The 21528-nt window shown below is 35.8% G+C and overlaps 2 protein-coding genes across 2 annotated transcripts in view; one reads left to right on the top strand and one right to left on the bottom strand.

Moving 5' to 3' along the window:
- Nucleotides 1–815, bottom strand: part of LOC109058218 (spermatogenesis-associated protein 20) — a 34516-nt gene extending 33701 nt beyond the window's left edge. Inside the window, exon 1 of the mRNA XM_042767766.1 lies at nucleotides 512–815. Coding sequence (XP_042623700.1) covers nucleotides 512–783 — 272 coding nt within the window. The 5' untranslated portion in view covers nucleotides 784–815. The remainder of the gene's footprint in view (nucleotides 1–511) is intronic.
- A 514-nt stretch (nucleotides 816–1329) lies between these two features.
- LOC109058217 (ATP-dependent RNA helicase DHX8-like) lies at nucleotides 1330–20977 on the top strand. Its single transcript, XM_042768283.1, is given in 24 exon segments — nucleotides 1330–1500; nucleotides 6258–6418; nucleotides 6477–6548; nucleotides 6650–6756; nucleotides 6866–7229; nucleotides 7789–7992; nucleotides 9333–9420; nucleotides 9567–9664; nucleotides 9783–9912; nucleotides 9915–9929; nucleotides 10451–10620; nucleotides 10707–10901; nucleotides 10998–11183; nucleotides 11902–11930; nucleotides 11932–12104; nucleotides 12191–12369; nucleotides 12478–12618; nucleotides 12707–12862; nucleotides 13326–13463; nucleotides 13575–13700; nucleotides 13833–14029; nucleotides 14433–14612; nucleotides 14713–15060; nucleotides 20725–20977. Coding segments are annotated over 23 exon segments (3438 nt in total). The 5' UTR covers nucleotides 1330–1391; the 3' UTR covers nucleotides 14933–15060; nucleotides 20725–20977.
- The last annotated feature ends 551 nt before the right edge of the window (nucleotides 20978–21528 follow it).

The raw sequence follows: 21528 nt of genomic DNA, 5'->3' as shown, positions 1-21528 counted from the left end.
TAAAGCAATCACAGAACATATCTGTGGAAAATGAAATCAATATTGAAATGCTCTGAGTGCCTCTGCGCACTAGGGGACCTTAGTAAACAGGAGCCGGGAAATAATACAAGAGAATGGTTTAGAATGGGATCTTTTCAGATGGCTGTTGTCCAGAAAAGACCAGCTTACACTAGCCAGAAAACCAGTTTTAGGAAGGATATGCCAGCTTTTATTTGTAAACAAACTTTAGAACAGTTACAATATCAATAGCATACGTTTTACTGCATATAAACAATGGCTGTGTGTGTCTCAGAACGTAGTAAGCTGCCTATCTAGATAGCATTTTTGTATGCAGTCAACATTAATAATTGTCCTAGACAGCATTTTTGGGCTTCAGCTTACTTATTTGAAACATATAACGTTAATCAAGGTCTCTGTATTAGCTGTAGTGCTAACGAAACCTTCAGCGCTTTATGATCGGTTGTGCAAGCAGACATGAAGCACTCAGCCTGGAGGCATGACCAGTGCCTACCTGGAGCTGTCCCAGAACAATCTGGTACTGGCAAGCACTGACTTTTGGCCAAACTGGAGGGCTTTTGGTAGTCCAGAGCACCAGTTGTTATATAAAGTACGAGGACTGTTTTTTCGCAGAAGGGATCCGGTGGAGAGCCTGGCCTGTGCGATGTGTTTGGTGGTGGCTGATGAGGTAGACCACGCGAAACCCAATCTCAGCATCATAAATCCGCACCGACCTCTCCGCTGTGCGGATTCACGCAGGGAACTGTCAGTGGAATGACCTGACATTCATATCTGCGCCACTAGATGTCGCGCTAGATCTCTTAGCCTATATAATGTAATATCAAACAGTCAAACAAAAAAAATCAAACCTTCTACTCTTAGCATTTTTACGTAACTGATCTCTGAAGTGAGATTTTGAGTCCAGAATTCTTTCCTCACATATCGTCGATAATCTTTAGGTTGTATTTACAATATGAGGCAAAGTGATGACGAATTTTTGGCCAAACATATCACAGTATAATTATTTATTTTTAAAGATTATATTTAGTGTAATTCAAGTTAAATTATATTAGAATTGAATGTATTATCGCCATGTATTGTGTATTAAATATGTGCAAGATAAAATATGTTCAATTATATATTATTAATATTATAGTTTATAGTACGCGAGTTTTAAAATGTATTCACAAAAAAAAAAAAAAAAAAAAAATAATAATAATAATAATAATAATAATAATAATAATAATAATAATAATTTAGCATTTCAGTACAGGTTTTGGATTTGGATTTGCCCTAGAGGACGCTTGTAACGTAACCCGGAATTAGAAGTTACGGAACAAGCGGAACCGTTGTCACTTTCTTCCGGTGAACGAAACAATAACATCGCTGAAAAGATGGCAAATATCGTTGAAGACGAGCTCAAAAACCTCGAATATTTGTCCTTGGTGTCTAAAGTTTGTACCGAACTTGACAACCACTTAGTAATCAACGATAAGGACCTTGGTAAGTTTATAAATGTAACTTGACCGCGTGTCAAGTTGTTGGTAAGTTAACTTAGCTGTATCGTAAAAAGCTGGTTAGCCTGTTTCTACACGTGGAATCAGTGTTTGTGTACAAAATTTAACTGGAACAAACCGCTAATTTGTGTTATCAAATACAATTCAGTCACCCTATTATGTTGCACCGTTCGTTTATCTAGAATCCTTTTATATTAATAATAATGTAATAATCTGGTTGCTGCCAGTAACGTGGTCGTTTCAACCGATATAAAGTTGGTTCGACGTTTGACATTTTGTCAGAGATTCAGCCTCGGAAATCTTCAATAATTCTTTAACAATTTAGCACAATGACAAGAAACATACTGTGTTGTAATTGTTTTCAAATGTAGAAGAGAACACACATTGTGTTTTATTGGTTTTAATCTGCCTTAAGGAATTATAACTAATAGACCTTATAATGTAAAAGTGCAGGAAAGGGACTGTCTGCAAAGTGCAAAACGAAGAGAAAAAAGCACAATTATTACATCTAAATGCTTCACTTGTGAAATGTATAAATAATAAATCTCAAATCAAATGGGTGTGTCTTATTATTTGTCCATAAAAGAACATTTAGCTGTTGGTTTTATTCACAGAACTGTAGCACAACAAAAGTTATTGAAATGTACCGATTGTGCAGTTTACCGCCCCCTAGAGGAAGATATTGCACTTGTTTTGACTGAGTTTGACATTCAAACGTATACAATTAATTTCAAATCAATAAAGTCTTCTATTTCAACTTCAAAAAGTGTGTCTTCTTACCTGGGCCTAAAAGAACATTTCCATGAAGGTTTTACTCTCATTTGTTATTCAGGATACATGCTATTGAACTAAATTCAAATCTGTTAATAAATTAATTTAAAATGCATGCAGTTTTCTTTCTCAAATCTAAAGGGTGTGTCTTGTTACTGGTTTCTAGAAGAACATTTTGATAGTGGTTTTAGCCACAGAACTATAATAGAACACATACTATTGAAAATGAAACCAATACATAATTTAGTTTCAAATAAATAAAATTTTCTATCTCAGCTACAAAGGCTGTGTCTTGTTACAGATTTAATAAATTATATTTTGCAGCAGTTTTCATTGTCAAAAGTGATGCCGAAGTCATGCTATTGACATTCAAAAAACGCTTGCGCAGCCTTCCATCGAGTCTCCAGTATTACTGCCCCCTAGAGGAATGTGCTGCAGTGGTTCTGAACTAGTATGACATTCAAAGTTATAAATTATTTTAAAATCAATAAAGTCTTCTATTTCAACTTCAAAAGGTGTGTCTTGTTTCTGATTTCTAAATGAACATTTCAATTCAGGTTTTACACTTGTATGTAAATCAGTACACATGCTATTGAATTAAATAGGTTTCTTGAAGTATCTCGTTGTCACAGTTCTTCTGGATTTATTCTCTCTCAGTTTGTACAGTATGTCAATCCAGACTGATGATGATCAGATCTCTGTGTGGAGCACTGCCTGCTGTCAGACAGAAATCTCACTGGATTATTACAATTAATGGCAAAATAAATGTTTGGAAATGTAAACTGATATTTCCTACTGACACACTACAGCAAAAGATAGAAATAACTGAATTAAAACCATTTTTAGCTGGTGAAAATACTAGTGTTCAAATAATTTTGGCCACCACTGCATACTGTATGTGAAATGTATATTAGTTTATTGACATATAGTACATTGTTTTTTTGAAGCATATAAGTATGGAACAACATAAATTACAATTTATAGATCTATAAATACACATACATACACACACATATAAATCAGCATAAAATTTATATCCATGCATTACCACCAACAACACATAAAAAGTAGTCTTGCACTCTTAAAATAGCTTTTTTTTTAAAAAAAATAAGTTACTGTACTTTTGAGTAAAATATAGAGGAAAGTCCCAAATGTTATTTCAGTGACATATACAAAAAATATGTTCAAACAGGAAATGATTTTGTTTAATGAACATCGTTATTATATATATATATATATATATATATATATAAAAAAAAATAAATATATATATATATATAAAATAAATAAAAAATTACAGAAAGTATTTAAAAATCATGCATAATAAAAAAGTCTTGTAAATACAGAATATAACTGTCAAAGCAAAAAAAAATGTTCAAAGGGTCCACTTGACTGAAGTTTATTCTTATAGTTCTCTGAAGATATAGTTGTGGGCAAAATGTTAATTATTTTATCAAAATAAGAGGTATTACACAAAATGCATTTTATTTTTTAGTGCTGCCCTGAGTAAGATATGTTGCATCAAAGATATTTAAATATAGTCCACAAGACAAAATAATTGAATTAACTGTATAAACTGAATTATGTCAGAAGCTTCAGAAGAAACCTATATACAATTAGTACAATTTATCCAAAGAGTTTGTGAGACCTGGAGAGTTTTTATGAAGAATATTGGACAGTTTAACTGCTCAGGAAAAATAAGGGACGCATGAACAACTATCAAAAAAAGAAAGAAATTGAATGGAATGGAATGGAATTTTTGAATTTAATTCAATAGCATGTGTACTGATTTACATACGAGTGTAAAACCTGAATTGAAATGTTCATTTAGAAATCAGAAACAAGACACACCTTTTGAAGTTGAAATAGAAGACTTTATTGATTTTAAAATAATTTATAACTTTGAATGTCATACTCGTGTGGCTAAAACCACCATCAAAATGTTCTACTAGGAACCAGTAACAAGACACACCCTTTAGATTTGAGAAAGAAAACTGCATGCATTTTAAATTAATTTATTAACAGATTTGAATTTAGTTCAATAGCATGTATCCTGAATTACAAATGAGAGTAAAACTTGCATGAAAATGCTCATTTAGTCCCAGGTAACAAGACACACCCTTTGAAGTTGAGATGGAAAACTGTATACATTTTAAATGAATTTATTAAAATATTTTGAATGTCAAACTCAGTCAAAACAACTGCAGTATCTTCCTCTAGGGGGCAGTAATACTGGAGGCTCTTTGGAAGGCTTTGCAAGCTTTTATTGAACGTTAATAGCATAACTTCTCCATCGCTTTTGACAATGAAAAGTATTGGAAAATGTTTTCTAGGAATCTCTAAGAATACACAGCCTATGGATTTGAGAAAGAAAGCTGCATTCAATTTAAATGAATTTATTAACAGATTTGAATTTAATTCAATAACATGTATCCTGATTTATATATGACAGTAAAACTTGCATAGAAATGGTCTTCTAGGATACAGTAACAAGACACACACTTTGAAGCTGAAATACAAGACTGTATTGAATTTAAATTAACTTATTAAAATATTTTGAATGTCAAACTCAGTCTAAACATCTTCCTCTAGGGGGCAGTAACACTGGAGACTCTTTGAAAGGCTTCAAGATTGATTTTTGAAAGTCAATAGTGTCACTTCTGCATCTATTTTGACAACGAAAACTACTGCAAAATGTTCTTAAAGAAATCTGTAACAAGACACAGCCTTCGAAGCTAAAATAGAAGACTGTATTTATTTTGAACCAAATTCTGTATTGGTTTAATTTTTTTAATATTGTGTGTTCTATTATAGTTCTGTGGCTAAAACCAACATCAAAATGTTTGTCTAATCTGTAACAAGACACACCAATTGAGGTTGTGTAATAAAACGGTGTGTGTTATAAAATAATTTATTAAAATGTAGATTTTCAAATTCAAGTCAAAACAACTGTAAAACAACACTCTTCGCCAGCGTTGTCTTATTTGTTGAATTTCAATAGCATGTTTTCTGTTATAGTTCTGTGACTAAAACAAATATAAAAAATCTTCTTATGAAAAAATAACAAGGCACACACCATGAGGTTGATACAGGAGAGTGTATTATTTTAAATTAATTTCTTTATTGGTTTTAATTTTAATACCGTGTACTTATTTGGTGTCATACTTCTGTGAATATAACGGGGGAAAAAAGGTTCTCACAAGGACCTGGAATCAGCCTACTGCATAACCACTGGATTATGGAATACTACTGCTTTTAATGTTGTTTTTCTTTTATTAATATATTTATTAATAGTAATAATATAATAATAACTACTATCACATATCTTGTTTACAATATTTCTTATTTAAATTCAAGTGAGCATTATAAGTGTTTGTCTTTATATCTTTCAAAGACCTTGGGTGCACAAATTGCTCTTGTTTTGTTAATTATAAAAAACATTCCGGTGGGAAAAATTTTTTATATTCATTTTCATGTACTTTGTAGACGGTCCCTAGCTGGCCTAAGTGCTAGCACGCCGCTGCTAGAGTCTTTATGTGTTGCAACAAATCGAGGAGAATTAAAATAATTAAACTGCGATGTGTGTTCAGTTCTACGTTCTATTGCTTTTCAGATAAGCCATTTTTTATACAATTATACTCATCCACTAAGAATTTATTGAATTTTTTGAACATCTGAATATCTGTCTAATATCCAACGTCAAACATCGAACCAACTTTATATCGGTGTCGTTTCATGTGGTAGAGCTCCCTTGCTAGTTGTTTCTTTGGAAATGTCTTTCCTACTTTGAAAATCATTTGAAAGCTGTTTTATGGTAGAAATATTTCTTTTTAGGAAGTATTTTAGACTGTCACAGTAAATTTTGGTAAAGTTTAAGTTAGTCAACTTATTTAATGATGTTAAAGACAGAGGCGCAATTTGTGTGTCTATGGAAGTCTGTAGTAACAGTCTGTTGTTTTGTGTGTTTTTCAGCTGAGTTTGTAATCAGTCTTGCTGAGAAACATCCAACCATTGATGAATTCAAGTCAGTGCTGGTAAAAAAATGGAGCCGATTTCACAGTAAGATTTTTAAAATCTCATCTCTGTCAAGAATTTGTTCCTTCAATTTTATGTGTTGTGATTTTACATTTGTAGTTTTAGTAGTGTCTAATCTGTCCTTTAGGATTCACTCGTCATTAATTTGTGGCTAAGCCAAAGAATGAAAAGGACAAGTTGAAAGTGCTGTTTCCAGCTCTGTGCAGACCTGACAATCCTAATACTAGGGTAATTCTAAATATACATTGTCTATATAAATAACTTCAAATGTGTTTTTAATCAACAGCAACCACTTATGGGTTATAAACTGTATATGTTCTTCTAATTAGAATATGCTGGATGAGGATGATGTGAAAGTTGCAGGCGACGCCATGAAAGAGTTGGAGATGTTTATGCCTAGTGTTAGTGGTACAGAACCTAGCAGCAGTAAATACAGGTGAGGAACTTTTGTAACATAAAATAGATGCCATTGAACTTGATGCTGCAGTGATTGCCCCGCTGCATCATATTGTTGCTTTTTAACATGTAAGTGGCATCCGTCTTAGATCTGAAACCAGCAGCAGCGGTAAGAAGAAGAGGAGGAGCAGAAGCCGCAGTCGGAGCAGAGACAGGGATAGGGAAAGAGACAAAGACAGACGGAGACGGCATCGCTCTCGCTCCCATTCCAGATCTCGCTCTAATGAGAGAGACAGAAGGAAGCGCAGGAGCCGCTGGCACTCTCGCAGCAGGTCCAGGAGTCCTGCACGGGGAGACAGAGACAAAGGCTCCGACCGCTGGAAGAACAAACATGTTGACAGGCCCCCACCGGAGGAGCCATCTGTGGGGGATATCTACAACGGCAAAGTCACCAGTATTATGCAGTTTGGCTGCTTTGTGCAGTTGGAAGGTCTCAGGTATGTTTTTAATACAGTAAATATACTTCAGAGGTCCAAAAGTTAACAATTTAGAGAACAGTTAAAATTTGCATTTTTAAATCTGTACATTTTATTTACAGATTTGTTAAATTCTTTATAAAAAAAATATTTAGAGATTCTGCATATTTTTGGGCCACTAAACAAAAATAAATTTACAAAATAGTTTTTTGTTTATTTAAAGATTGCTACATTACATTACTTTGCTAAATTCATTGTAATGATCATAGTAATTGTAGTAATTATTACTATTATTATTATTATTGTATTATTGTTTTGTCTTTTTATTTTATATATATATATATATTTTTTTATTTTAGTGAAAATAGTATTGGTAGTAATAATTATTAGCAAATGAAATAATAAGTAATAATAATACTTTTTATCATTATTATTTTATTATTATTATCTTAAGCATTTCACTTGGACTCTTATACCACACTGTATACATTTTTTGACAACAATACTTTTTTTGTGCTCAGCTTGTTTTTTATATTGATTGATCACTGTGCGTTATATGTGGGCTGATTTTTGTTGGGTTGTCTTGCTTTTAAAAGGATGTTGACCAGGACACTGGTGAAGATCTGAACCCTAACAGAAGGAGAAATGTGGGTGGAGAAGGTCAGGAAGAGTCAGCCATGTGGAATCCTGACAGACCCACTAACCTCAACCTGGGCCATGCTCCAGAGGTAGAGGATGACACATTGGAATGCAAAAGACTCACAAAGATATCCGATCCGGAAAAGTGGGAAATCAAACAGGTACATGGCCATCTTTAATGTGATGTCCTTTCTTGTTATAACATTTATTACTAGAGCTGGGTATCATTTAAAAATGTTTGATATTGATACCGATACCTTGACTGCGATACCAGTTCCTGGACGATACTTTCGTTACCAATTTTATGGAATCCAGTGTAACAAGATTACATTGCACATTACCTCAAAAAAGGTTTTGGTTTTATTTCAGCTTATTGATGTTTTTACAGACTCATCTCCTGAGCCACTGCACAAAGGAACAAAATAAACAGAATAAATCAGTGCAAATGATTTTAATACAGTTCAAAAAGTTTTCAGTTTCCACATCTTTTAGGCCACATTTACATTAGTCTGTTTTTGTTTGAAAATGCAAAGCTTAGACAGAATCATAATTTCTATTAATTTTCCACTGATTTACTGATGACAGGGTGTCCGCAGGATCTTAAAAAGTATTAAAAGTTGATAGATAAATTTTGGGAAAATTAAGGCCCTTAAAGGGTATTTAAAAGTCTTAATCCCGATTTTATGAAGTATTACATTTTTTTTCAAGCTTTGTCCTAAGAGTGTGACTCCAAAACGTATGCGTGAATATATCTACACTATTTATACTTAACTGAAGTGGCAATGAGGTCTTTAAAAAGTCTTAAAAGGTTATTGAAATTAAATTCAGGATTCCTGCATATTACCTGTAATGAGCATTAGCTGCTTCCAGTGCTGACTACCTGTGTTTTCTCTTCCACGATCGCTGTTCTGACTCAGAGGAAGCTCATTCACTGCTCATATCATATGTCAATCATATTACGCATTCATAACCTGCCTTGTCTCCTGTGAGAATGTCCATTACACTTCTGCATTCAGTTCTGTACATAAGAAACCCAGAAAAACATTTCCACTGATGAAACATGAAGCTATAACACACGATTACGACAGTATGTGATTTTAATGAAATTCTGACTATTTTCATAACAATACAGAGTGTTTACATAAGAAATGCTAAGCATGTGTAGCGATTAGCTTGATATAAAAGGATACAAATAGCATATTTGAGCAACATTATATGGCCAAAACACACATTAGTTTACAATCGGAAGTTATTATAAACACTCGATGGTGGTTTAAAGTGAGTTTTGAGTAAAAGCGTAGTATAGTAGCATGATTCTACAGTGTGCATGAACGGTCACGTAATGCACATTTTTGGTCATGTAGTGTGGACTTTTTTTCTTCTTTTTTTTTCTTTCTGAAACGCCAGTATGGATGAAGATCGTTTTTGTTTTCAAACGCGATACCCAGCCTTATTTATTGCTTATGTTCATATTTTAACATGTTGATCTGTCTGTTCTTAGATGATTGCTGCCAATGTGTTGTCTAAGGAGGAATTCCCAGACTTTGATGAAGAGACCGGAATTCTGCCTAAAGTTGATGATGAGGAGGGTATGAGCTGCATTATCCTTGAATTCAATATTTTTAACATGCCAATAAATAAAATCCCATCACAATTTTTTTTTTTTTTTAGTATCACCTCTGGCTGCCTGAGCAGCCACCTCAAATTTGGTCTTGTGTTGTGGTTTGTCTGTCAGATGAAGACTTGGAGATTGAGCTGGTGGAAGAGGAACCTCCATTCCTGAGGGGGCACACCAAACAGAGCATGGACATGAGTCCTGTCAAGATTGTCAAGGTAGGCCAAACCACCTTCCCTCTCACTCTCCAGCTGCCTGAGCAATGTAGGAAGCAAAGCTCTTGATTTTACTGATCTAGACATAATCAGTGTTTTACATTTTGTTTTTTTCTGGCAGAACCCAGATGGATCTCTCTCCCAAGCAGCCATGATGCAGAGTGCCCTGGCCAAAGAGTGACGGGAGGTGAAACAGGCCCAAAGGGAAGCCGAAATGGACTCAATACCCATGGGCCTTAACAAACACTGGGTGGACCACTGCCTGACAGTAAGACATTCAAACTAAATTTGAAAAAACACCCACAAAGCTAAAAAAAAAAATTAAATCTTCCAAGTGCACAAATGATTATATGGTCAGAATTCTGAGATATCAAACAGGAATATCACACATCTGACTTAGATTAGAATGCATCATTTGAAGACTAAAATTAAAAACAGTCTTCTTAACTATACAGTGAGGTACGATTGTGTGAGTAATCCTAAGTTTTGCTGTCTATGATCTCCAGTTAAAAAAAAACAAGAGGTAATGCAATATGAAAGACTGATAATTCCAGATAAACTTCCTTCCTATTTGTCCATACTGTGGTTAAGGGAGTTCGTAGATGGCCATCTGATTTCCTGCGCTCTGCTATCGAAGCAGATGGTGGCTGGTCTGCACATAAGCCTATCTCTGATGCCTGTATGCCCTCTGGCTTTATATGAGCTCAAGTCTGTAATCATGTTTGTGCATCTCTAATAAATGTTTTTTTTTTTTTTTTTTCAGTTTTCTCACGCTCACCATCCATACAGCCGACGGCAGGCAGATAGCTGCCAACATGAGGGGCATAGGTATGATCCCAGAATGGAAGAAACACGCCTTTGGTGCCAACAAGTCGTCCTATGGAAAAAAGACTCAACTTTCTATCCTAGAGCAAAGAGAGAGTCTTCCTATCTACAAGCTGAAAGAGCAGCTCATTCAGGTGTGACTTTAACTGATATGTATATTCATCCTGAGCTAGATTTCAGTTTAATTATGTTCACAGATTTGACTATTGTGTCTTTTCAGGCTGTCCATGACAACCAGATCCTGATTGTGATCGGTGAGACGGGCTCAGGGAAGACCACTCAGATCACTCAGTACCTGGCTGAGGCTGGATACACCACACGGGGGAAGATCGGGTGCACACAACCCAGAAGAGTGGCAGCCATGTCTGTGGCTAAAAGAGTGTCGGAGGAGTACGGTTGTTGTTTAGGTCAAGAGGTAGATGCTATCTTATATTCATTTACACAACATAGGCATCAGTGATCTAATATTTGACCACAGTAGTTTGAAATGGATCTCTTTCTGTGTCTGTGGGTTGGCTACACCATCCGTTTTGAGGACTGCACAAGTCCTGAGACTGTCATTAAGTACATGACGGACGGTATGCTGTTAAGAGAGTGTCTGATTGACCCTGATCTGGGCCAGTATGCAATCATTATGTTGGATGAGGCCCATGAGAGAACCATTCACACAGACGTGCTCTTTGGCCTGCTCAAGAAGGTACGGTTCACAAATTGAGGCTTGCTTTACCCAGTCAATGAGTGTCAGGGTCAATAAATATTTGATTTGATTTATTTGTTATTTATTTGTAGTCTTTTGAACTTTCTATTAATCAAAGAATGTATCGCAGTTTTCACAAAAAGAGAAGAAATGTTACTTGAGCACCTAATCATCATCATCTAAATTTCTGGATGATCATGTGACACTGAAGACTGGAGTAATGGCTGCTGAAAATTCAGCATTGCCATCAAAGGAATAAATTAATTTAAATATAAAAAATAATTTAAAATGTATTAAAATAGAAAACCTTTATTTTAGATTGTAGTAATATTTCACAGTATTACTGGTTTTAATGTGAATCATTCAGTGCAGCCTTGGTGAACATAAAAAAAAAACTTCTTTCAATATTAAATTATAATGCATAATATATATAATTTATATAAACTATTTAAATTATTATTATTATTAAGAGTAATTATTATTTTTATTTATTTTTTACTTTTTTAAATAAAGTGAACAGTATACAACTTAAAAAATAATTGATAAAAATGAGGCATGCAAGATCTAAACTTAAAGATTTTGAACCTGTTGTAAACACTTGCTTTCTAATCTTGAAAAACATGGGGCAAAAATGTGTTAAAGTGACAAACTAAGGTGCTTAGATTTGTCCATCTCTTTTGAGGCATATGTATTAGTGTCTTGTTTTTGTTTTATTTAGACTGTACAGAAGCGAACTGACATGAAGCTCATCTGCTACGCTGGATGCTGTGAAATTCTCACAGTACTTTTATGAAGCACCTATTTTTACTATCCCTGGTCGTACATATCCAGTGGAGGTTTTGTACACTAAAGAACCTGAGACTGACTATCTGGATGCCAGTCTGATCACAGTCATGCAGATTCACCTCACTGAGCCTCCAGGTAACTTTTTGAACAGTTTTTCAAAGAAAAGCCTGTGAATGCCTGTGAAATTGAGCTTCCAATAATAAAAGTTATTTAATGTACAGGTGACGTCTTGGTGTTCTTGACAGTGGAGGAGATTGACACAGCATGTGAGATCCTGTATGAACGAATTAAATCCCTCGGTCCTGATGTCCCAGAGCTGATCATCCTCCCAGTGTACTCTGCCCTGCCCAGTGAAATGCAGACCAGGATCTTTGACCCAGCACCACCTGGAAGTAGAAAGGTACTATCCAAGCTTACTCCTCTCTCTAGTCACCTCTGACATGTCAAACAACTTTGCCTGAAAATTTGGATCACTGTATGGACCTTAACAAACATGCTGCTTTTTTAGGTGGTTATTGCTACTAACATCGCAGAGACATCTTTGACAATTGATGGGATCTACTATGTGGTGGATCCAGGTTTTGTCAAACAGAAGGTGTATAACTCCAAAACTGGGATTGATCAGCTAGTGGTTACCCCCATCTCCCAGGTAACATCCATTCCTGATGACCCTGACTACTTTCAGTATACATTTAAAGTACACTTTGTCTTCTAAACCTCATTCTTGTGGTCTATAGGCCCAGGCTAAGCAGTGGGCAGGCAGAGCAGGTAGAACAGGCCCTGGGAAGTGCTACAGACTCTATACAGAACGTGCCTACAGAGATGAGATGCTCACCACCAACGTACCTGAGATTCAGAGAACTAACTTGGCCAGCACTGTACTGTCTCTAAAGGTACAATTAAACTGTTCTAATGTTGAGTCATCTTGGGGTTTTTAAGCGATGCAACCATATTAAATTCTTGTACAGATACACCGATAATTACATGACTGATATAAAAATTTAAAAAATCCAAAATTATAAAAAAAGCTAAAATCAAATATTTGAAATACTACAAGTAAATTTAGCATTTAACAACATTATAATGTACTGTTTTATTATAAGATTTGTAATTAAAATTATTAGTGTTATTAAACGTACAATAGTTAAGACAATGATAAACTTTTAATTGAATGTTATATGATAAAAAGATAATCTTAATGTAAAAAAAAGATAATGCACAGTTAAATAGACAGTAATAGATAATTACTGATAAATAAAATAAAAAATAAAAAATAAAATTAATAAAAACTAAAATCTCTAATACTGGATTTGTATCAGTGTATCATTAATATTATGTGCATTTTCCTCCAATCAGGCAATGGGCATCAATGACCTTTTGTCATTTGATTTCATGAATGCTCCGCCCATGGAGACGCTCATTAGGGCCATGGAGCAGCTGTACACTCTAGGAGCATTGGATGATGAAGGTTTGCTCACATGCCTCGGTCGTAGAGTAAGTGTGTCTCTTTGCTTAAGTTTGTGAATGTATGTTTACTGAGGTTTTGGCTGTATCTGCTCACTTTTCAAAATGAAGTATTAAGTGTCTTGTCACTGTTCCTATCAGATGGCTGAGTTTCCTCTGGAGCCCATGCTTTGTAAGATGTTGATCATGTCCGTCCATCTTGGCTGTAGTGAAGAGATGATGACCATAGTGTCGCTCTCCGTACAGAATGTCTTCTATAGACCAAAGGTACTCCTTTAGCCCACACACATTAACAGATCCATGAATGGTCAAGGAACGGTTACATCATTATATGGAGTTTTAGGTATCCTAGCAAACTGATCCTAAAGACAGTAATCATGATTTTACTCTGAATCTCAGGACAAACAAGCTCTGGCAGACCAGAAGAAGGCTAAGTTTCACCAGCCTGAGGGGGACCACCTGACTTTGTTGGCTGTCTACAACTCCTGGAAGAACAACAAGTTTTCCAACCCCTGGTGCTATGAAAACTTCATCCAGGCGCGATCTCTCAGGCGTGCACAGGATATCCGCAAACAGATGCTGGGCATCATGGATAGGTGGGGGGTTGAGAATAACAGCAACTTTATATGACTTCCTTACATCATATTACACACCCTAAGCCTTAAGGCCTATTCACACCAAGAGCAATAACTATACTAGCGTTGACACCAACGGATAACAATATTCACTTTATTATAAATATGAGCTGCAGTTATGTCATTCACGGTTTTGCTCGAGTTCTTTAAAGTTGAATAAATTCTGATTGGGCATGTTTATTATAGGAAAAATCTGGAAGTGATTCCATTGATATCATTCCTCTGTGTCATTATTGTTATAGTTGGTGTGAACTTCCCTATTCTCATAAAATAGGAATGATTTTTAAAACTTTATTGTTGTAGTTATCATCCTTGGTGTGAACGGGCCTTTACACTCTATAATTACACATTTTTCTCTCTTCAGACACAAGCTGGATGTGGTATCATGCGGTAAAGCCACAGTACGTGTACAGAAGGCCATCTGCAGTGGTTTCTTCCGGAATGCAGCCAAAAAGGACCCTCAAGAAGGATACAGGACCCTCATAGACCAGCAGGTGGTCTACATCCACCCCTCCAGCACGTTGTTCAATCGCCAACCAGAATGGTATGTTTGCCACCAACAATGTTGCCAGAAGAGATTAACAACACAACTAGTATCCATGCTGCTTGTACTAAAGCTGGATTCAATCCTTTCCTTTCCCCAGGGTGGTGTATCATGAGCTTGTGCTGACCACTAAAGAGTACATGAGGGAGGTGACCACTATTGACCCAAGGTGGCTTGTAGAATTTTCTCCAGCTTTCTTCAAAGTCTCTGATCCCACACGCCTCAGCAAGCAGAAGAAACAGCAGCGGTTGGAGCCCCTCTACAACCGTTACGAGGAACCAAATGCCTGGAGAATATCAAGAGCCTTCAGACGACGCTAGGACCTTCACACAAGGTCCTCATAGACTGCGAGTGTCCCATACTGCTGCTGAACAAAACATCAACTTTGTGGTGTTGGCAGAGTGGAGGATAACATGAACAGAAGCTAAAAATGTGTGTAAAAAACGAGGTGCCCGACTTCCGCTTCCGCCCGCATGGAGTGAGTAGCAGAGAAAGGGAGCTCCTCGAATAAATAAGTGATAATTGCTCAATAGACTAGCCAGTCATGTAAAACTTTATCATTTTTGTTAAGGAGACCTTGCTGCGTATATTTTGGCATGAAACCGAGCTCGTGCAAAAAAGTTACATCGACGATCCAGCGTAATACGAAAACGGAAAGCGGCGAAAGAAAAATGGACGAACATATACAAGACGATGACTCTCCTATCTCACTGAGAGCACTTAGAACGGAACTGCATGCACACCGAGAAGCTGTGATTAAGGACATTAAGTCACAAATTGAAAACCTACATCTGGAAGTGCAAAAGAATCGAGAAGAGATGAAAAGAAGACATGCGCGCGCTGCGAGAGGAAATCTTTCCTGAGCTGGCCGCCTTACACAAAGCGCAGGCCGAATCGGCGAGTGAGTGCACGGAGATGGGGAAAGCGCTGAGTGACACGATGGACAGGGTGGCAGCACTAGAACAGTCCCACGAAGTCATGACCAAAGAACACAAGAAAATGCACGAAAAATGTATGGATTTGGAGAATCGAAGTCGGAGACAGAATTTACGTTTCGTTGGGGTTCCAGAAGGAGTGGAGGCGGGAAACCCGATTCGTTTCATTAAAGACTTGCTGTTGGAGTTATTCGGAGCCGATGACTTGGGGGATTCCAGTATGATTGTAGACCGTGCGCACAGGACTCTCGCGCCAAAACCGAAGCCGGGAGAGAGGCCCCGAGCAATAATTGCTCGTTTTCACTATTATTCTGACAAGGAAAAAATTCTGAAACTGTCGAGAAATAAAGGCCGTCTTTACTACAAGGGATCACCGGTACACATCTTCCCCGATGTAAGTCCAGAGGTTGGCAAACTGCGCGCCGCGTTCAATCCAGTGAAGGCCAAGCTGCGAGCCGCCGGGATAAACTACAGTTTGTTCTACCCAGCCAAACTGGCAATCACCATGGACGGAATCAGGTACACGTTCGAACACCCTCGAGAAGCCGAGAAATTCATCGAGAAGAAAATTCAAGCCTGATAGCCGAACTGTAAGTTTATACTATTTGATAGGCTGAGGTGCCGCATCTGTTATCATTTACAGCACGTAAGCAAAGACTCTTATCATTTAAAACATCTCTGAACTCTTATAGTGGCTAAGTATATATCGGTCAAGTTCACCAGGAAAAGAACTGTAACCTAACCACTGACTATGTTAAAGTGAAAAAAACATAAGAGTGTAAATAGGTCTATAGAGCATTTTTTTTTTCTTTATTGTTTCTAGAAAGGAGCTAAGTGGTAAGTCAGATTGATTGCTAACCTTTTTTGTTGGAATGATGGGTAAAAAAAAGGATTTCTAAACTTGCTCCGTTTTTTTTTGTATAACTCTCAATCAGAGAAAAGTGAATGGAGCTATTGTTCAAACTGTTCATGTTGTTCGAAGTTAAGGAAAACGAATTGGCACTTTTTTTTTTTTTTCTTCTTTTTTTTTTTTTTTTTCTTTTTTTCCTTTCTCCTCTCCCGTTTCCCCCCTTCTCTACAAAAACCACACTTTACAGTTTCAAGTTTACTTTTCAAGTTTCTTAGCCTGAAATGAAAGTAAATGCTGCTAGGAAAAATTCAGTTCAGTTTGTCTCATGGAATTGTAAGGGACTTAATGGGGCTATTAAACGGGGTAATGTATTATCTCATCTTGGAAGACTGGGGGCTGATATTGTGTTTTTACAGGAAACGCATATAAGGAACCAAGACCATGGCCGATTAAGAGGAAAGTGGGTGGGACAAATCTTTCATTCAAATTTTAGTTTTAAGTCTAGAGGTACAGCAATACTCATAAAGAAAAATGTACAATTTACTGCAACAAAAGTTATTTCTGACTCCAATGGGCATTATGTTATAGTAGCAGGAAAACTCTATAACACATTAATATTGTTAGTTAATATATATGCCCCTAATATAGATGATGAACAATTTATATCATCTGTTTTAAACATTTTGCCCAACCTAGATACTCATCAATTGATAATGGGGGGGGTGACTTTAACTTTGTATTAGACCCATTCTTGGACAGATCTTCAAGTAGAACGGTACCCCTTGCTAAATCAGCCAAATTGTTACAAACGTTTATGAAAAACTTTAAAATTATAGATCCATGGAGATTTACTTTCCCAAACCAACGAAAATATTCTTTTTTCTCACCCGTCCATCACTCCTATTCTAGGATAGATTTTTCTTAAATTGATTATAAACTTTTGTCAGCGGTTTTACATTGTGATTATGAAGCAATGGTATTATCTGACCATAGCCCCCTAGGTCTTCAGATATTATTTGAAGCCAAATATGATGCTATTAAATGGAGGTTTGATAATAATTTATTGGCTGATAAGGTATTTGTAGAACAAACCAAAGCTCAAATTGGATTGTATTTAGAGACAAACTATACGACTGATGTTTCCAAATCCACAATTTGGGAGGCATTTAAAGCGTATATGCGTGGACAAATTATCTCTCATAGTATCTCGATCAAGAAACAGCATAAAGAACAAAAAAAGAAATTAATGGACAGAATACTAGAAATAGATCGCGAGTATGCAAGTTCCCCCTTACCAGAATTGTATAAGAAGAGGCTCTTTCTCCAGTCAGAATTTCAGTTACTTTCCACCTCAGAGACTACTGATCGGTTGAGGCGGGCAAAAGCCACATATTATGAGCATGGAGAGAGAGCAGGTAAACTCCTGGCTCGGCAAATTAAAGAAACAACAGCATCAAGACTGATAACGGAAATTAGGAAAGATACAGGACAAAGTACATTTGACCCACAGGAAATAAATAATATTTTTAAGAGATTTTATGTCAAATTATACTCCTCAGAATCTATTAATGACCCAGCATGTATAGAGCAGTTTTTTTGAATCACTTGACATTCCATCTTTAAGTATGGAAGACAGAGATATCTTGGAACAACGGCTAACTATTAATGAAATAAAACCAAGCAATATCCAGTATGCAAAGTTCAAAGGCCCCAGGTCCGGACGGTTTCACAACCGAGTTTTATAAATCTTTTAGTGATCAAATCTCTCCGTTACTTTTAGAGGTCTTTAATGAATCACTTGAGAAAGGCTGTTTACCACCAACATTTTATCAGGCAAATATTTCTTTAATACACAAGGTAGATAAAGACCCTTTAGACCCTGGTTCATATAGACCTATCAGTCTTCTTGATGTTGATAATAAAATACTGGCCAAGGTTTTGGCCACTCGTCTTGAAAAAGCTCTTCCAACTGTGATCTCCACAGATCAAACAGGATTCATCAGAAATCGTCTTTTATTTTTTAAATATTAGAAGATTATTAAATATTATATACACACCTAGTCCCAATCCCTCCCAACCCGAGGTACTTATTTCTATGGATGCAGAAAAAGCATTCGATAGGGTTGAGTGGGATTACCTCTTCGCCACTCTGGAAAAATTTGGGTTTGGTTCTAATTTTATTTCATTTATTAAATTGTTATATGCCCACCCCCAAGCTTCTATACAAACAAACAATAATAACTCTAGTTATTTTCAATTAAATCGCTCTACAAGACAGGGATGCCCTCTTTCACCCCTGCTATTTGCTTTAGCAATAGAGCCCTTAGCAATTTCTTTACGTGCATCTACAACCTACAGTGGAATAATGAGAGGGGGGAAAGAACACAAAGTTTCATTATATGCTGACGACTTGTTAGTTTACATCTCCAACCCTTTACAATCAGTGCCAACCATTATGTCAATCTTAGATAAATTTGGGAAAATCTCAGGGTATAAGATTAATTTTTCAAAAAGTGTTATGTTTCCGATCAACCCTAAGGACCAACTTGAAGCAATTTCCTCCTTTCCTTTTAAAATAGTAAACTCATTTAAATACCTAGGAATTACCATAACTAAATGCTTTTCTATGCTTTATAAAGAAAATATTCTGAAGTTGTATGAATACACACAACAGATTTTTAAGAAATGGTCCAAACTTTTTATTTCTTTAGCAGGTCGTATTAATATGGTGAAAATGAGTATTTTGCCCAAATATTTATTTGTTTTTCAGTGTATCCCAGTTTACATTACTAAATCATTTTTTAGAAATTTGGATAGAATAATCACCCAATTTATTTGGAATAACAAAACCCCCAGACTAAAGAAGATATATTTACAGAGGATCAAACTGAAAGGAGGGAATGGGTCTGCCACATTTCCAATTGTATTATTGGGCATGTAATATAAGAGCACTCTCATTTGGCTTACAGGAGGGGTCAACAGAGTGGTGTGATATGGAAAATAAATCATGCTCACCTTCCTCTTGGCCAGCTTTAATTTATTCAGCTTTGTCTGCCCCCCTCTCTAACTCGACTAAATAATCCGGTGGTTTCCAACTCTCTCAAAAATTTGGAACCAGATAAGAAAACACTTTAAATGGCCGATGTGCTCTATTTTAAGTCCTTTAACGGCTAATCATTCATTCTTCCCCTTTCCCAAATTGATTCAATATTTCAGACCTGGTTCAAAAAAGGAATATGTTCCTTCCAAAATTTGTTTATTAATAAATGCTTTCCAACATTTCAACAGTTACAACAGATATTCCATCTACCTAATTCACATTTTTTTAATATCTACAAGCTCGCAGTTTTGCTCAAAAGAATTTCTCATCATTTCCTAATGAGCCATTAGCCTCTCAGATGGACTCACTGTTTTTACAGGATCCATTTATTAAAGGAGGAATATCCATTATATATAATAAATTGTCACAGTTGGAATGCGATGTTTCATTAGAGCATTTAAGAACCGCATGGCAAGATGATCTTGGAATAGACATTGCAGACTGGCAATGGGAAGAAGCACAGGAACGGGTTCACTCTTCTTCTTTGTGCATTAGACATGGTTTGATACAATTCAAGATCTTACATAGACTTCACCTGTCTAAACTAAAGCTTTCAAAGATGTTTTCTTCGGTGGACCCAATATGTGACAGATGCAGTCAAACACCAGCTTCACTAGGACATATGTTCTGGAATTGTCCTAATATTCATAATTATTGGATTTCAGTTTTTCAATTACTATCAAAGGTATTGGAAAAACCACTAGATCCAGACCCAATTCTGGCTATTTTCGGTGCCAGTAGTGACATTGTGGAGCTCTCTAAAAATCAGTGTATTGTGCTTGGAGTTGTTACACTCTTGGCACGTAGATTGATTTTGCTTAATTGGAAACAAAAAAATCCACCTCACTACTCTGTCCTGATTAAAGATATTATGCACCACCTTCAGCTTGAAAAGATTAGATTTTCTTTAAAAAACAAGACTGATCAGTTTTATGCAGTATGGAAACCTTTTATTAATTATTTTAATAAGACAGCAATAATTAAACCCTAATCTCACAACCCCCCCCCCCCTCCTTTTTTTTCTTTTTTTTTTCTTTTTTCTTTTCTCTCTTCTTTCCTTTTTTCCCTTCTATATCATTTCCTGAGTTCAAACATAAATCATTTACATATGGAAGAATATTATTGCACATTGTATCAGCAAAGTGAATTTTGTTGAATTTTTCTTTCTTTGTGCCAATGTTAAAAAACCAAATAAAGAGAATGTTCAAAAAAAAAAAAAAAAACGAGGTGCCCCATTTTTTCCACTACTGTGAACAACATGTTTAAATTTATAGGAGACTTTTCATCAAAAATTGTATCTAACCTGGTTTTCTCCTTTCGCTTTTTTTTTTATATCAGAAGCATTTTATATTTTTATTGTGGATGTCTCCCTGGGATTTATGATTGAAATTATCCCTACCTTTGTATTTAAAAAAATAAAATAACCAGAGGGATCAAAATATGAAATAAAATTATCTGGGTTATTTTACCCTGTGTTGAATGCTAAATCCAGTTTGACTTTTTAAAACAAGCTATCTCTTTAACATAAGTTATTTGCATTGTATAGTGCAGCTCTTTTTCACCCAGATTCAACGGAATGACCCATTTGTGTTGTAGAATGTGTGGACAGCATATCTATCTGGTCTGTGGATGTTGGTTACAGTGCTGAGAGGGAAAGGGTTTTTATTAATTCAGTTAGTTCCTCTGCAGTCTGTCTGGTCATGTACAAGTGAACAGGATGTTATATATCACACATAGATCTCATCTTTATTTACGAAATCTCTTTTGTTTTAATGTTTAAATTACCACACAGGATCAGTGTATTGGACCACAGTGGAGATTTTGTATTATAGCTCTTCCATTAGAGGAAGCGAGGGGAATGGAAATATCCTGCAGTTTTTGATATTGTTACAGCTTATGTCATATTTTGGAGTCATTTTGATGTCAACTTAAATTAATACGTTCTTCTTAAAAGTCCTACTTTCGGGGTTTTTTTTTTTTTTTTTATTTATTTATATATAAACACATAAATAAACATAAACACATAAAAGT

Source organism: Cyprinus carpio, chromosome A12 (genome assembly GCF_018340385.1).
Source record: "Cyprinus carpio isolate SPL01 chromosome A12, ASM1834038v1, whole genome shotgun sequence".
NCBI classification, from domain to species: domain Eukaryota; kingdom Metazoa; phylum Chordata; class Actinopteri; order Cypriniformes; family Cyprinidae; genus Cyprinus; species Cyprinus carpio.
Note: the sequence above shows the minus strand (reverse complement) of the source record. Positions and strands in the feature narration are given on the sequence as shown.